Source organism: Cebus imitator, unplaced genomic scaffold (genome assembly GCF_001604975.1).
Source record: "Cebus imitator isolate Cc_AM_T3 unplaced genomic scaffold, Cebus_imitator-1.0 Scaffold201, whole genome shotgun sequence".
NCBI classification, from domain to species: Eukaryota; Metazoa; Chordata; class Mammalia; order Primates; family Cebidae; genus Cebus; species Cebus imitator.
In genome coordinates this window covers 276,871-293,948 of record NW_016107516.1, presented here as the reverse complement: position 1 = coordinate 293,948, position 17,078 = coordinate 276,871, and the positions used below count along the sequence as shown (strand labels likewise).

At 41.2% G+C, this 17,078-nt stretch overlaps 1 protein-coding gene across 2 annotated transcripts in view; it reads left to right on the top strand.

Moving 5' to 3' along the window:
- Window positions 1-425: 425 nt before the first annotated feature.
- The window catches only part of GRAMD1C (GRAM domain containing 1C), a 100,704-nt gene continuing 84,051 nt past the window's right edge, over window positions 426-17,078 (top strand). Inside the window, exons 1-2 of one of the 2 annotated variants that reach the window (XM_017547730.2) lie at window positions 426-560; window positions 7,373-7,513. In XM_017547730.2, coding sequence (XP_017403219.1) covers window positions 534-560; window positions 7,373-7,513 — 168 coding nt within the window. In that variant the 5' untranslated portion in view covers window positions 426-533. The remainder of the gene's footprint in view (window positions 561-7,372; window positions 7,514-17,078) is intronic. The other variant, XM_017547731.2, reaches the window with a different exon arrangement.

Below are 17,078 nucleotides of genomic sequence, written 5' to 3'. Positions count from 1 at the left end.
TGAGGTCGGGAGTTCGAGACTAGCCTGACCAACATGGAGAAACCCCGCGTCTCTACTAAAAATACAAAGTTAGCCGGGCGTGGTGGTGCATGACTGTAATCCCAGCTGATCGGGAGGATGAGGCCGGAGAATCGCTTTAACTCGGGAGGCGGAGGTTGCCGTGAGTGGAGATCGCGCCCTTGCACTCCAACCTAGGCAACAAGAGCGAAACTCTGTCTCAAAAAAAAAAAAAAAAAAAATTCCCGAGCATTTCACTTTTTCGCACATTGGGGCAGGTAACGTCATTTCCTGGTAGGCACAGAAGTTTGAGGCTGGGAATAGGTTAAGATTCACTGTGACGCCTAGAAAGACAAGCCTCCGAACTAATCCAGTAACACTCATCGTCAGGAGTCCTTCACGGCCGCCGGAGGGCGCAAGAAGCTGCGGCTGGAAGTACTCGGGAGGGCCGGCGGAGGAGGCGCGAGGAGCCCGGAGCGCGCAGAGCGCACTGGCGGTGGGCGCGGGGCGGTGCCGCGGTGGCCGGGGGAGCCGCGATGGAGGGCGCTCGGGCCGTACGCCAGGTAAGCCGGCCTCGCTGGGGGCGGTTCCCACTGGAGGCTTTACCCGACTTTTCTCACGGTGATTGCTCGGACTTTCTCAGATTACAGTTAATCCTTCCCTTCCCTGTTCTTCGAGCTCTTTGGAGTCGCAGGGAAAGTTGTTACCGAGGAAACGGTTGCCTGTGCCTCCGGGAGCCCTTTCCCTCGGGCGGTGGTGGGAACGTCTGCTTCCCTGTGGGCGCTGAGGGCTTGAATTTGGCCAGAAATGTGCTGATGCGGATGTCTCATCCTCAGGCCCCCTCGGGTCAGGCCCCATGGTTGGGATTCTGACTCAGTGTTAGTTTTTCCAGCCTCGCCTCCTTCCTTTCATCCTCGGCCCTGTTACACAGTGATCATTTTAAATCACTGTGCTGTCAGCCAGGTTTTTGGTTTCAACTAGTCTGGTTTTGTTATTTGTTTACTACCTTATTTGACAAAATGGAAAACTTGCTTGTTAATATTCAGGGTGAAGCTCCGCTTTTGTTGGAGGTGCGCCTGCATTTCTGAACGCCGTCCTCCTTCTACATTGGCTTATGCGTATATATTTTACTTTTAGAGAAAATGTGGTCAGTGCTGTATCTTCTGAAGAGCACTACCGTTTACAGATTGGTGGAGGTACACAAATAATTGTTGAATGAACAAATGAGTGTGTTATTTCACTTGATTTGAAAAACATTACTATGAAATAGTCAAGCTGGATATTCATGAACCCAATCAGTCACTGATTCAACTATGTCCCTGGCACTGGGTGCTCAGGATTAAATGGTAATTAACACAGGCCTGATCCCTGCTCTCAATAAGCTTATTGTCCAGACTAGAGATAATTATTTCCTCTATTGTAAAGAAACAGATGTACAGAGATTGACTTTGCTAAGGACCACACAGCTGATAAGTTAGAGAGACAGGAATCTATTGTAACCACCCCAGAAAGCCAGAATGAACACCCACACCAAATTTGTTCAGGTGTAGAAACTGATGATGCCACACACACACCATGAGGGTATGAAAAAGCCTTTTACTTACATAATTGAGGTCTCTGGGGAGAGCAAGGCAGGTCTCTGAAGCAGCACCAAAAGGCTTAAAAGAGCCTCAGGAAAAGACTGGCTCCAGGTCTTTTTTTCTGGGTTAGGGAGTGGGGCCAGGGTGAGAGTTCCTGTATGCAGACAGGAGATTGCTTGGATTTCCCACCCAAGATGAAGGAAGGTACAACCAGGCTTTCTTTCTTTTCTTCTTTTTGAGATGGAGTCTTGCTCTTTCCCCCAGGCTGGCGTGCAGTGGTGCTGTCTCGGCTCACCGCAACCTCCGCCTCCTGGGTTTTAAGCGATTCTCATCGCCTCCTGGGTTTTAAGTGATTTTCCTGCCTCAGCCTTCCAAGTAGCTGGTGCGTGCCACCACACTTGGCTAATTTTTTTTTGTATTTTTAGTAGAGATGGGGTTTCATCATGTTGGCCAGGATGGTCTCGATCTCATAACCTTGTGATCTGCCCCCATCCCAAAGTGCTGGAATTACAGGTGTGAACCACTGAGCACAGCCACAAGCTTTCTTATCAGCTTGCCCAGATGAGGTCCAGAAGAGGAAGACGGAGGGGTGAGGCAAATGAAATAGACTGAGACTTGTGATAATTCACCCTTGATGTTTGATTGATGACTGACATGCACCATTTTTCATTTAATTGAATTTGAATTTAAGTAAGCCATTGTGGCCCAGTTCAGTGGCTCATGCCTGTAATTCCAGAACTTTGGGACACCAAGGTGGAAGGAAGTATCACTTGAGGACAGGACTTTGAGACCAGCCTGGGCAACAGAACAAGACCCAGTATCTACCACAAAAAAAAAAAAAAAAAAAAAGTTAGCCGGGCATGGTTGTTTGGTGCCTGTAGTCCTAGCTATTCAGGAGGCTGAGACAGGAAGATCATTTGAGCACAGCATGCTGAGACCTCAGTGACCCCTGTTTGTGCCATTGCACTCCAGCCTGGGTAACAGAGACCAAATTATTTTCAGAAAGTTGACCAAGGTGGTAGGCCTTACACTATGTGTAGCGTAATGGCCCAACAACCCCTTTTGTGAGCTCCTTTGTATGTTAAAAGACTATCCTTAGAGGAGGATGTCATCAGTGGAATGTTAGACCTGTGCTCCTGGAGAAAATTGGATGAAGTTAAGATCTTTCCTGTCGAGACCGGGTATGATGGCAAGACTGTGGAGGTACTCTGTGGGTAGCCAGGTAAAGGGATATTAGGTTTCTCTGGAGGAGAAGACCAATTGTGGCTGAGGAGGTGTTGAAAGAAACACTGAACGGACCATTTTAGCCAAATCTATAGCAGCAAAGTATTTACTAGTTGTGGACTGGATAGTCAGTAATTTCGATAATATTGGGTATAGGGGCCTTCCTGGGTAAAAGGACGTCATCGAGGATGCATTAATGAATCATGAGGCACCATTCATTCTTACCAAGTTTAACAGGGCCAAATTGGGCTGTTAAGTGGAGAAGCAGTAGGAATAATTACTCTTTCATGAAGTAGGTCTTTATTTATTTATTTATTTTTTTGAGATGGAGTCTCTCTCTGTCGCCAGCCTGGAGTGTAGTGGCACAATCTTGGCTTACTGCAACCTACGCCTCCCCGGTGTAAGCGATTCTCCCGCCTCAGTCTCCTGAGGGGCTGGGATTACAAGCATGTGCCACCACGCCCAGCTAATTTTTGTATTTTTTTTGGTAAAGATGGGATTTCACCAAGTTGGACAGGCTGGTCTCGAACTCCTGACTTCGCGATCCGCCCACCTTGGCCTCCCTAAGTGCTAGGATTAAAGGCGTGGGCCACTGCACCTGGCCGAAGTAGGTCTTATATAACAAGTTTCAGTCCTCGAAGGCCCTGTTTTGTTTTATATTGGGTTGTATAATTTTAACTGGGCATTGAGGGTGGTGGTCCATGGGGTCTCACTGTTTTGTTTGTTTTGAGACAGAGTCTTGCTCTGTCACCTGGGCTGGAGTGCAGTGGTGCAAACACAGCTTACTGTGGTCTCCAACTCTTGGACTCAGGCAATCCTCCCACGTCAGCCTCCCAAGGAGCTAGGACTACATGTGTGTGCCACCATACCTGGCTGATCTTTCAATTTTTTTTGTAGAGAGGGGGCCTTGCTATATTGCCCAGCACATCCTCCATACTCTTGGCCTCAAGTGATCCTCCTGCCTCAGTCTCCCAAAGTGTTGGGATTGCACGTGTGAGCCAACATACCCAGCCTGGGGTCCCACTTCTTTGAAAGCCAATTTGTAAGCTTTAAAGACTTGTTTTAAATTTAGTTTATTACTCACTGGGTCACAATGTCTAGGGCCATAATAGGATATTTTAGGGCAATGTATACCATGATCATGGAGAATTTAGGCAAAGGAATACTTCTGATGATTAAAGTGAGGCATACCTGTTTGTTGTCTGTTTTATGTTGACTAACTCCCCTAAGATTGTAGGGGATGCCTTGTTTAAACTTAGTGGGAGCTCTAGGTATAACTGTAATTTGAGATCCATTATTGATTAAAGTCATGAAGGTTTGCCAATTGCTGCACTTTAGCAGATGTTGAAGTTAACTTAGAACCTATGTTGTAGAGGCACAAAAGCCAATCTTTTATTTTTTATTAGATAAATTATCTTTTTTTTTTTTTTTTTCAGGTGGAGTTTCACTCTTGTTACCCAGGCTGGAGTGCAATGGCGCCATCTTGGCTCGCCGCAACCTCCGCCTCCTGGGTTCAGGCAATTCTCCTGCCTCAACCTCCTGAGTAGCTGGGATTACAGGCATGCACCACCATGCCCAGCTAATGTTTTGTATTTTTAGTAGAGACAGGGTTTCACCATGTTGACCAGGATGGTCTCGATCTCTTGACCTCGTGATCCACCCGCCTCGGCCTCCCAAAGTGCTGGGATTACAGGCTTGAGCCACCGCGCCCAGCTTATATAAATTATCTTAATAAATTCTGTATGTCCTGTTAGATCAATGTATGGACTTCAGTTTCAGTTTTTGTTGTTTTGCTGTTGTATGTTTCCTCCCCTTATATCCAGGTTTGTTTGTTTCTCCCTCTCTTTTTGGAGGTTACTGGATATACTTCAGGTGGAGGAGGCCCTTTCTACCCTCTCATGTTTACAAATGTCTTTTTCCAGAGGCCCTTAAATCAGTATCATCAGGGTTAGGGGCTTCCCCAGTGGCAATGGTTATTTACAGGGTTTAAGAACCTCAAGTTTGCCTGGGTGCAGTGACTCATGCCTATAATCTCAGCACTTTGGGAGGCTGAGGCGGACCAATCACTTGAGTTCAGGAGTTTGTAACCAGCCTGGCCAACATGGTGAAACCCCATCTCTACTAAAAATACAAAAATTAGCTGGGTGAGGTGGTGCACGCTTGTAATCCCAGCTACTTGGGAGGCTGAGGCAGGAAAATTGTTTGAACCCGGGAGATAGAGTTTGCAGTGGGCCAAGGTCACGCCACTGCACTCCAGGCTGGGCGACAGAGTGAGACTCTGTCTCAAAAAAAACAACCTCAAGCTTAAGTTGAGCAGCAGCAGAAGAGGATTTAAGGATCCTGGTACCCCAGATGCTGTTTTGCTTGCTTGTTTGTTTTTTTGTTTGAGACAGGGTCTTGCTTTGCCACCCAGGCTGGAGTGCTGTAGTGTGATAATGGCTTACTGCAGCCTCAACCTCCCAGGCTCACACGGTCCTCTCACCTCAGCCTCCTGAACATTTGGGACCACAGGAGGTGGTCCTATGCCACTATGCCTGGCGAATTTTTTGACATTTTTTTTTGTAGAGACAGGATCTCACTCTGTTGCCCAGGCTGGCCTCAAACTCCTGGGCTGAAGCGATCCTCCTGCCTCAGCCTCCCAAAGTGCTGGGATTATAGGCATGAGTCACTGCACCTGCCCCATATGCTTTTATAATGGCTGCTCCTCCTTACTCCCCTACTCCCTATTCTCTTTTTTCTTTTTCTCTTTGCTTTTCTTCTTCTTCTTCTTCTTTTTGAGATGGAGTCTCTCTCTGTCACCCAGGCTGAAGTGCAATGGGGCAATCTCGGCTCACTGCAACCTCCACCTCCCGGATTCAAGTGATTCTCCTGCCTCAGCCTCCCAAATAGTTGGGACTACAAGCATGCTACCACACCCGGCTAATTTTGTATTTTTAGTAGAGATGGGGTTTCACCATGTTGCCCAGGCTGGTCTTGAACCCCTGACCTCAGGTGATCCACCCACCTTAGCCTTGCAAAGTGCTGAGATTACAGGCATGAGCCACTGCGCCTGGCCTCTTTTTTCTTTTTTTTAAATTCCCTGATGAGTGCTCTTACATGAGCAATTACCCAATGGGCCCAATTTTTTTTTTTTTTTTTGAGACAGTCTGGCTCTGTCACCCAGGTTAGTGTGCAGAGATGTGATCTCAGCTCACTGCAACCTCTGCCTCCTGGGTTCAAGCAATTCTCCTGCCTCAGCTTCCGAGTAGCTGGGACTAAAGGCCACCATGCCTGGCTAATTTCTTGTATTTTTAGCAGAGACAGGGTTTCATTATGTTGGCCAGGCTAGTCTTGAACTCCTGGACTCAAGTGATCCCAAAGTTTTGGGATTACAGGTGTGAGCCACCCCGTACAGCTGACACATCTTATTCACTTGTTTAAACTCTTTCATTTGTATAAATCAGAGCTTATTTACTAATTTCTCTATTGATGGACAGTGAGGTTATTTCCATTTTCTTAGTATTAACAAACATTCTGACTCTGTGTATATTAAATTGCTTCATTGCAGTATATGTCTATCTTCTTTCCTACTGAGCATTGCAAATTATTCTCCAAAATAGTTGTACAAATGGACACTCCCATTATGTTGTATTTTATTTTATCTTTTTGAGAATGTCTTCTGTCACCAGGCTGGAGTGCAGTGGTGCAGTCTTGGCTCACGGCAACCTCTGCCTCCTGGGTTCAAGTGATCCTCCTGCCTCAGCCTCCTGAGTAGCTGGGACTACAGGTGCATGCCACCATGCCCAGTTGATTTTTAATATATTTTTTTTAGTAGAGATAGGGTTTCACCATGTTGGCCAGGATGAGCTCAATCTCATGACCTTGTGATCCGCCCACCTTGGCCTCCCAAAGTGCTGTGATTACAGGCATGAGCCACTGCACCTGGCCTACGCTGTATGATTTATTGCTCCTCTAGCAGACTGTGCATTTCTGGAGACTAAGGACTTTGCTTTATTCATCTTTGCATCCCTAGTGCCAACCAAACTACCTAGTAAATAATAGTAGTTGTAAAACCTTTGTTGCATGTATAAATGTATGAACTTGACTGGGTGAGGTGGCTTATGCCTGTAATCCCAGCATTTTGGGAGACTGAGGCAGGAGGATTGCTTGAGCCTAAGAGTTTGCGACCACTCTAGGAAACATAGTGAGATGTCGCTTCTACAAAAAAAAAAAAAAAAAAAAAATTAGCTGGACATAGTGGTGTGCACCTGTAGTGCCAGCTATTCAGGAGGCTGAGGCAGGAGGATTGCTTTGGCCAAGGGTTTTGAAACTACAGTGAGCTATGGTTGGGCTACTACACTCCAGTCTGGGTGCGAGACTGAGGCACTGTCTCTAAAGAAAATAAAATAAGAATAAAAAATAAATAAAAATAAATATATAACTATATGAACTACTGAAACAAAAACATATTTATTATTGTCTTCTAAACATTTAAATATTGCCCTTTTAAAATTAACGTATATGTTGTGGACATTCTTTTTTAAATGGCCATTTCTCAATAAATAATTTAATGATTTGATATTTGTCTTTAGGTGATAAATGAAGGGGATTCAAGCCTTGTCACAGAGGAAGATGTAGAGGAAAATCCTAGTCCAACTGTGGAAGAGAATAATGTGGTAGTTAAAAAACAGGGGCCACATTTACATAATTGGAGTGGTGACTGGAGCTTTTGGGTAATTTCTTTTTATATATCTTCATTTTATTCTTGAATGCAAATTTTCTTTAAATCTGCAAGAAGTCATATAGTATTTTTAAAATTTCCTTCTTAGCTTCTAGATTTTAGATGTTTTGGTTTTAGTCCAGAGTCCCAAAGACATTTCTGATTATGCTCTCCTTTGACCACTAGAAGGCACTGTTGTCTGGCTCGATGGAATGGAATTACCTGGTTCAATTTCCTCGTGTGAAAACTATACCACAGGAGTGGATTCCACTTACAGTGTAGCTCACTCTATTGTCAAGGGACTAATGTTATAGGGAAACAATACTTCTAAGTGTTATTGAGAAGCCATTTTATATAATTTTGATTTAAAAAATTCATTCCTGTAACTAAAAGCTAAGTAATGTTCGACCTATGCTGTATAATGACTATAAGACGGTTTTAAAGTTAGAAGTTACTTATTCTGTTTCCATTGTGTTCACTCGGTTGTGTAACCTGGATGTGCTTCAGGTTTCTTCACTGTAAAATGAGACTATGACTTGTTGATTAGGCACATTAAGATCTTAGAGTCTTTTTGGAAGAACAACACTTCTGTATGTTACAAATGCTAACAACTATTGTATTAAAGGATTCATTCTAAATCTAGGAATTCTTATGAGAGTTATGAGCGTTTGATACAATCTGGTGTAGCACAACCGTAAGTGAAATTTGTATAAGATGGTAAGTCATATACAAGTTCACTGGAAAGCTGATCTCTTGGCTGGGTGCAATAGCTCATGCCTGTAATCCCAGCATTTTGGGAAGCTGAAGTGGGCAGACTGCTTGAGCCCAGGAGTTTGAGACCAGCCTGGGCAGCATAGTGAAACCCAGTCTCTACAAACAAACAAACAAACAAAAAATTAGCCAGGCATGGTGGCACACATGCCTTTAGTCCCAGGTACTCAGGAGGCTGAGGTGGGAGGATCACCTGAGCTTGGGAAGTCGAGGCTGCATTGAACCATGATCATGCCACTGCTCTCCAGCCTGGGTAAGAGTGAGACCCTGTCTCAAAACAAAACAAACAAACAAACAAAAAAAACTCATCTTTTGAGAATTAGGTATCCTTGGTAGCAGATTTTTTTTTTTTTTTTTTACTAATTTTAGAGTAGGCTAAAGAAAGATTCATTAACAGGTTATAAAGATTAGTGCAAGTGCCATCATTCTGTTCATAATTAGCAGTTCAGTTCATTGGAATCTTAACCATTACTGAATCTTAACATGACTAAAATGTTTTGATTTCCTATTAAGAAACATGACATCATAAGTTTTTTTGAGCTGTATTCTAAGGAAAACATTTAACTGCTAAGAAATATACCAAAATAACAATACATCCTAAAAATAATGTCATCTGGATTGACTATATTATTTTTGGTCACATTTAGAAAAGGTTTATGACTATGGTAGTATTCTGACCTTTCTGCACTGTTTTTTTTCATAGCTTACCTTGTAGACTGGGGAACCTTCATCGGTTTAAGGACTACGTACAGCGCTAAATACTTACTGTGGTTACTATTGACAGACTTAAAGCAAGAAAAAGAGTAATGCAAGAAAAGGAAAAAGCAAAGGAATGAGAGAATTTAGAAAGAGGAGAGAAAAAAAGGGAATGTGTTGTAGATCCTTGCTACTAAAAGTGTAGCATGGGGGTCAGCAGATTTAGCATCACCTGACAGCAATGCAGAATCTTGCCAGCAACCCAACCTCAGACTCACTAGATCACAATCTTTATTTATCACAAGGCTTCTAGGTAATTTACATTTACATTAAAGTTTGAGAAGCACTGATTTAGTGTCAGATATTTACTTTGAATCAGTTTGGGTCCATAAGCTGATTGCAAACGCTTTATTTTAAGGACATTGTATATGAATTCACACAGAATAGACCTAAAGAGACGTACAGTGGCCAGGCATGGTGGCTCCTGCCTGTAATCCCAGCACTTTGGGAGGCCGAGGCGGGCAGATCACTTGAGTTTGAGACCAGCCTGACCAACATGGAGAAACCTCGTCTCTACTAAAAATACACCAGGCATGGTGGTGCATGCCTGTAATCCGGCTACTCGAGGCTGAGGCAGGAGAATTGTTTAAACCCAGGAGGCAGAGATTGAGGTGAGCCAAGATTGTGCCATTGCACTACAGCCTGGGCAACAGAGCAAAACTCCGTCTCAATTAAAAAAAAAAAAAAAGAGAGAGAAGTATGCAGACTTTTTTTTTTTTTTTTTTTAAGACAGAGTCTCACTCTGTCACCCAGGCTGGAGTGCAATGGCGCAGTCTCAGCTCACTGCAACCTCTGCTCCCGGCTTCAAATGATTCTCCTGCCTCAGCCTCCCGATAGCTGGGACTACAGGCCTGTGCCACCACACCTGGCTAATTTTTGTATTTTTAGTAGAGATGGGGTTTCACTATGTTGGCCAGACTGGTCTTGAGCTCCTGACCTCGTGATCCGCCCACCTTGGCCTCCCAAAGTGCTGGGATTACTGGTGTGAGCCACTGTGCCAGGCCAGCCTTTTTTTTTTTTTTTTTTAGTTGAGACAGAGTCTTGCTGTGTCACCCAGGCTGGAGTGCAGTGGCATTATCTTGGCTCACTGCAACCTCCACTTCCTGGGTTCAAGTGATTCTCCTGCCTCAGCCTCCTGAGTAGGTGGGATTACAGGCACCTGCCACCACACCTGGCTAATTTTTGAATTTTTTTTTTTTTAGTAGAGTTGAGGTTTCACCATCTTGGCCAGGCTGGTCTCAAACTCCTGACCTCGTGATCCACCCATCTTGGCCTCCCAGAGTGCTGGTATTACAGGTGTGAACCACCATGCCAGGCCATGAGCCACCATGCCCAGCCCAGTTTTACAGGCTTTTCTATAGGTCAGTTACCCAGAAACCAGAGCTATCAACAACTCAGAAGCAAACAAAAAGAAAAAGACCCCACATAGGTAAATCAGGGTTCATGCTAATATATCTGGTGATAGAAGAGATCCTCAAATCTTTATTTGGTGTTTCTTTAGTATATTTTTGCTATGTTTTTTATAAGCTTAAATAAACTGAATAGGATATTGAAGGTGGGGGAATTAGTTGATAATAACACATAGATACCAGCAAGAAATGATAGCAGAAACTCAAAAAAAATGAAGAAACCTGGACCTTTTTTTAAAATTAAAAAATTTTTTTTACTGATATCTCTTTTATTCTCTTTCATCATTCAAGTTTGTTCAAAACATTACAAGGGGCATGAAAGGAAAAATAATTGCATTTTTAAAACTCAGTCTGTCCAAAGTATAACATATGAAACCATGCCGTTATCTCTTAGGAAATAAAAGCATTCAAAATTAATTGATATTAAAATTCAAGATTAAGACTAACCTCAAAGCATGGCATGTGCAATGAAACTTGGACCTTTTAATATGGAGGCCAAAGATCTGTGCAGCTAAGTTGACTCTAAATAGTACTGTAGCCAGTAGAAATGATGTTTTAAAAGTCTGGACAATAAATAATTCATTTTTTCTCTGTCATTTACTATCCATCAGCATCTACCGTGACTCCACCATGTTGCTGTTTTCTTTGCTTCATTCTCTCCCAAATAAAGTAGGTATTGAAGGAAAACCAGTATGATGGGGAGTTCACCGAGGGGTCTGAAATTAACACAAGAAAGACAAGCCAGGCTTTGTCACACATGCCTGTAGTCCCAGATGCTCAGGAGGCCTGAGGAAGGGGGATCACTTGAGCCCAGGAGTTTGAATTCATCCTAGACAATATAGCAAGACCCCATCTCTAAAACAAACAAACAACAAAAAGAAAACAAAACACAAGGAGGTCATGTAGCATAACAGGAATGTATTCATAAGGCACATAACCTGGTGTTGAAGCAAATAAGGATGTCAGAGTCGTTAAACTGGAATACCTAAGGAATCTGGAGTTGTGCTTTTTCACTTTAGAGAGGTTCCTAGCAAAAAAATTGAGAACTTTAAAAAGTATTGGTATTTAAAGAGTTAAGCTACAGGGATCTGAGAAGTTCACTAATGTAGAATAATTCATATGTTCTAGCCTGGCTCAATCAGTTGTTCCACAGTAGTGAATTTAGAGGGCAGCATGAGGCAATTGAATACATTGGAGACTGGGAACAAAACATCTGGAATAGAGTCTCTGCTCTGTTTCTGGTGATTTCAGTGAGTGGTGATCGTAACTATGTTGCATAACCTGTCCTCACCTGTAAAATTAGAGATTAGGTCACAGTATTACAACACTGGTCTGTCTTGAATCTGTAGTAACCTCATACTGTTTAACAGATTGGCTAATAAGTGCCTTTCTGACAATAAGACTAATTTAAAGTAGCATTAATGCTCCATGGCTATTGACAGTGAGATTAATAGCTTCGGATTTTCTATTTCAATTCTGTAGTATAAAGATAAGAATCTTAGTTGTGTTTATTTTTTTATTTAAAAAAAAATATTGGGCCAGGCATCGTGGCTCATGCTTATAATCCCAACACTTTGGGAGGCCACGGTGGGAGGATCACTTGAGGCCAGGAGTTTGAGATTAGCCTGAGCAACATAGTGAGACCCCCATCTCAACAAAACAAAATAAAAATTAGCTGGCCGTGGTGGCTTGCACCTGAAGTCCCAGCCACTTGGGTGGCTGATGTGGGAGGATTGCTTGAGTCCAGGATTCAAGGTTACAGTGAGCTGTGATCATGCCACTGCACTCCAGCCTAGGTGACAGACAGAGACACTCTCTCAAAAAAATGAAATAAAATATTTAATTCTAGTATGTGGGAAATGAGTTTTATTATTACCTCTTAAACCCTAATGAAACAAGAAAAATTATGTGAAATGATGAAACAAAATTTAAAATAAAGTTAATGGCAAATATTTATGCTTTTGCCCATTAGCTTAGTAAAAAACTATATAGCAAAGGTAAAACAAACAAAAAAAAACCACTTAAAACAAAAAACTTACTTTCTTCTTGGCTAGAGTAATTGTATATTCCATGTGGATTAAGATCCCAGAGGCAAGGCAGACAAAGATCAGTAGCAGATGTGTTTATTTAGTGCAACTTCTTTTAGTGAGATAGAGTGAGCAACTATGGGGAGTAGAAAATAGCCTTTGAGATTATTCCTTCTGTGTGTTCAGAAGATGACATACTTACCTGGGATTTTTTAATAGAACTAATAGTGCTTTGGATAAGGTAGTTAATATTAAGTTTTCTTTTGTGCTTTGATATTTCATTAATCTTAAGTTCTTTAAAAATATTTGTCAACTGTACATACTTCTTTAATAGTAGATTTAGCTGATCATCGTATTTTTTAAGTGGAGGGATTTATAAAGTTTTCTGGAATGCATAACTAAAATTAAGTTTGCTCAGGCGTCCTTTGTGCATTCTTCTGTGAATAATTGTTTATTTGAAAATCTTGAAAACTATACATAAAGAAGATGTGAGATCTCAGATTCCTCAGGTCTTTGATTTAGGAAGGGAAGTAGAAAAAAAGATGGAGTAGGAGAATTTTAAAAAATATTAGAGTTTGAATTGATTATTTCTTTTTTTTTGTTTTAAAACATTTTAAGAATAAAAAACAGATTTTCAAGCATTAACTACATATATGCAAATAATAACTAGTATACTTATGTTTTAATAGAAAATATTTATATTTGATATTTTCTAGATAATAGTCACGTTTTCTTTCCTTCTTTCTTTCTTTCTCTTTCTTTCTTTCTTTCTTTCTTTCTTTCTTTCTTCTTTCTTTCTTTCTTCTTTCTTTCCTTCTTTCTTTCTCTCTCTCTCTCTCTCTCCTTTTTTCTTTCCTTCTTTCTTTTTTTTTCTGAGACAGAGTATCATTCTATTGCCCAGGCTGGAGTACAGTGCTGTGATCTCAGCTCACTACAATCTCTGCCTTCTGGGTTCAAGTAATTCTCCTGCCTCAGCCTCCCAAGTAGCTGGGACTACAGGTGCATGCCATCAGCTGAGCCCTAATTTTTGTATTTTTAGTAGAGATGGAGTTTTACCATGTGAGCCAGGCTCGTCTCGAACTCCTGACCTCAGGTGATCTATCCAGGGCAACCTCCCAAAGTGCTGGGATTGCAGGCCTTGAACTACCGTGCCTGACAAGTTTTTTTTTTTTAACTGTACAAAAAATCTGAAGTCTTTATTCTGTACTTTAAAAAATTTATTTATGTATTTATTTTTTTGAGACACAGTCTCACTCTGTCATCCAGGCTGGAGTGCAGTGGCATGATCTCGGCTCACTGCAACCTCCACCTCCTGGGCTCAAGCGATTCTCGTGCTTCAGCCTCCTGAGTAGTGGGAGGACAGGTGCATACCACCACTCCTGACCCATTCTGTACTTTATCATTAACTCATCATAGTCACTTTATTTCCAGGTAAATTTTCCTACTTATAAGTGGGGGATAAAACTGATTTTTTTTTTTTTGCCACAAACCTGATTTATACATACATAGTAAGGATTAATTAATGTTGTACTATTTAAAAAAATCCCAAGAGAATTAATTAGTACATTTGTAACATACTTTGGCAACTTGGGAGAATAGGTTTCCTGTAATCACGTTGTTCTCCACAACAACATGTCTTGCATTTATTCAAGCTTATAAAGGATATTTCTGATTTTTACTTTGGTGGCTGATAAAAAAGAATAAACTGATTTTTTAATGTATGTTGGATAATAAAAACGTTTTTTCAAATTTGAAAAATTTTAAGTATAGTTAGATACTGTTTGATAAACTTAGATATCTTTTAACATTTGTAGGTTTAACTATAAAGGAATAAAAACCAGCCCTATGGCAATATGGGAAGGGAACGCTTTAATTTAAATGCTCTTCTGCTAAAGGTACCTAGCAATGCTGGATAAAATGTTTCAAACTTTTTTTTTTTTTTTTTTAAATAATGCATGTCTTGGCTCATGAAACAGCAAGGGAAATATAACTATGGGCTTTAAAAAAAAAAAGAGGGAACTGATTACCAGAGTTGTAAGCACGTGAGCTAATGCTGAGGTTGCCTTGAGGAATTTGCTGAGCTTTAATGGCCATGCTGTGATAGGAGATAGAAGATAACACCTTGAACTTGTATGAGTTGGAACTGAGAACTCTTTATAAAGCCAGGCTCTTGAAGAGTTAACCCCTCTGTGAAATACATACAAGGAAAAATATCACAATATTCACAGGTTGAAGATAAGGAAGTCTGTCTGTCTAAGCCCGGGCTTAGGGTGGGAGTGGGGGTATTAGAGAATATATAACTATAATCCATCTCTAACTGCGGTCCATCTCTCATGAAGTTTTGGGGCTTGGATTTAGTGCTCTCTATAAGTGAGCAGAAAGAGATTCAATGAACAGCATATTTGAGCCTCCAAAACTTCAGATAATATAACTATTATACCAAATAAAGACTATAAAAGTTATATAATATTGTAAAGACGATAAAGAAATTAAAAGTATTATAAATGGATAGGAAATTCTCAAATACACCAGGCAGATTTGAAAAAAATCAAATACAACTCTAGAAATGAAAAATATGGTCACCGAAATAATAGTAATTAAAGAATGCTAGCAGGGTGCAGTGGCACGCGCCTATAGTCCCAGCTACTCAGGAGGCTGAGGCAGGAGAATCACTTGAACCCCGGGGGCGGGAAGTTGCAGCGAGCTGAGATTGCACCACTGCACTCTAGCCTTGGCGACAGAGTGAGACTCTAAGAAAGAAAGAAAAAAAAAAGAATGCAGTGGGCTTGGGAAATGGCAACTAAAGAGAGATCTGTAAACTGAAAGATATATTCCTCAGATTTTATCACTGAGAGATAAAGAGAGAAAGTGTGAAAGAGAACAGTTTAAGATGTAAAGGGAATAGTAGAGAAGTTCATTTTGAATCTTGTAGCGGATCTAGAAGATGAACACAGAGAATGAGCAACAGGCAAAATTCAAAGAGAATGTGCATGAACAATTTTCACTCAAGATGAAGGGCTTCATAATCAGGAATTGCAGTGAGCTTCTCACAGGATAAATTGAAGGGTATGTGAACAGAGACATTATTATCTTAAAAGTTGCAGCTGGATGCTGTGGCTTACACCTGTAATCCCAGCATGTTGGGAGGCTGAGGCAGGTGAATCACCTGAGGTCAGGAGTTTGAGACCAGCCTGGCCAATGTGGTGAAACTCCATCTCTACTAAAATTACAAAAATTAGCTGGGTGTGGTGGCAGGTGCCTGTAATCCTAGCTACTCGGGAGGCTAAGGCACAAGAACTGCTTGAACCTGGGAGGTGGAGGTTGCAGTGAGCCGAGATGGCGCCACTACACTCCAGCCTTGGCGACAGAGTGAGGCTTTGTCTCAAAAAGAAAGAAAGAAAGAGAGAAAGAAAGAAAGAAAGAAAGATGGAAAGAGAGAGAGAGAGGAAGGAAGGAAGGAAGGAAGGAAGGAAGAAAGAAAGAAAGAAAAAAAAGTGGCAAAGGTAGATATACATGAATTTAAAAAGGAATGGTCTTATTTATTCATTGAGTTGAGTGTCTTCTATGCACCTCAATGTTCTAAGTGAATAGGACAGCCTCTCTACCACTCTGGAGTTGAAAACAGGATTGGAGCTGGACATATAAATAAACAAACAGGTACTATGTCAGGTAGTGATAGAAGCTGTGAAGACAACAAAATTTTTGTGTTTTTTAGTAGAGACAGGGTTTCACCAAGTTGGCCAGGCTGGTCTTGAACTCCCGACCTCAGGTGGTCTGCCCATTTTGGCCTCCCAAAGTGCTGGGATTATAGGTGTGAGCCACTGCACCCAGCCTGTATTCCTATTTTTTTAAAGAGTTTTTATCACAAATGGAAGTTGAATTTTGTCAAATATTATTCCTATATAAAGTGATGCGATTGTGTAATTTCTAAAAGCATGTTAATATGCTGGACTACACTGATTGATTTTTGAATACCGAACCAGCCTTGGATGCTGGAATAAACTCCACTTCATCATGTTATATAATTATTTTAATTTATGGCTGAATCGTATTTGCTAATATTTTGTTAAGGATTTTTATATCTATATACATGAGGGATATTGTTCTGTAATTTTCAATTTTTTGTAATGTCTTTATCTGGTTTGGTATTGGGGTAAAACTAGCTTCATAAAACGAATTGGGAAGTGCTCCCTTCTGTTCTATTTTTTGGAGAGATTGTATAGAATTAATTTTTTAAATGTTTTATAGAATTCTCCAGTAAAACTATCTGGGCCTGGAGATTTCTTTCTTGGGAAATTTTAAATTGTGAACTTAAGTTCCTTAATTTGTAGATCTGTTCAAATTATGTGTTTTCTATGTAGTGACTTGTGGTAGTTTGTGTTTTTTGATAATCTATTTTTTCTAAGTTGTCATATTTACATGCGTAGAGTTCTTTAGTTTGTTTGATTGTTTTTTGAGATGGAGTCTTACTTGTTGCCCAGGCTGGAGTACAGTGGCTTGATCTCAGCTCACTCTAGCCTCTGCCTCCCAGGTTCAAGCAATTCTCCTTCCTCAGCCTCCCAAGTAGCTGAGGATTATAGGCATGTACCTGTAATCCCAGCTACTTTTTTTTTTT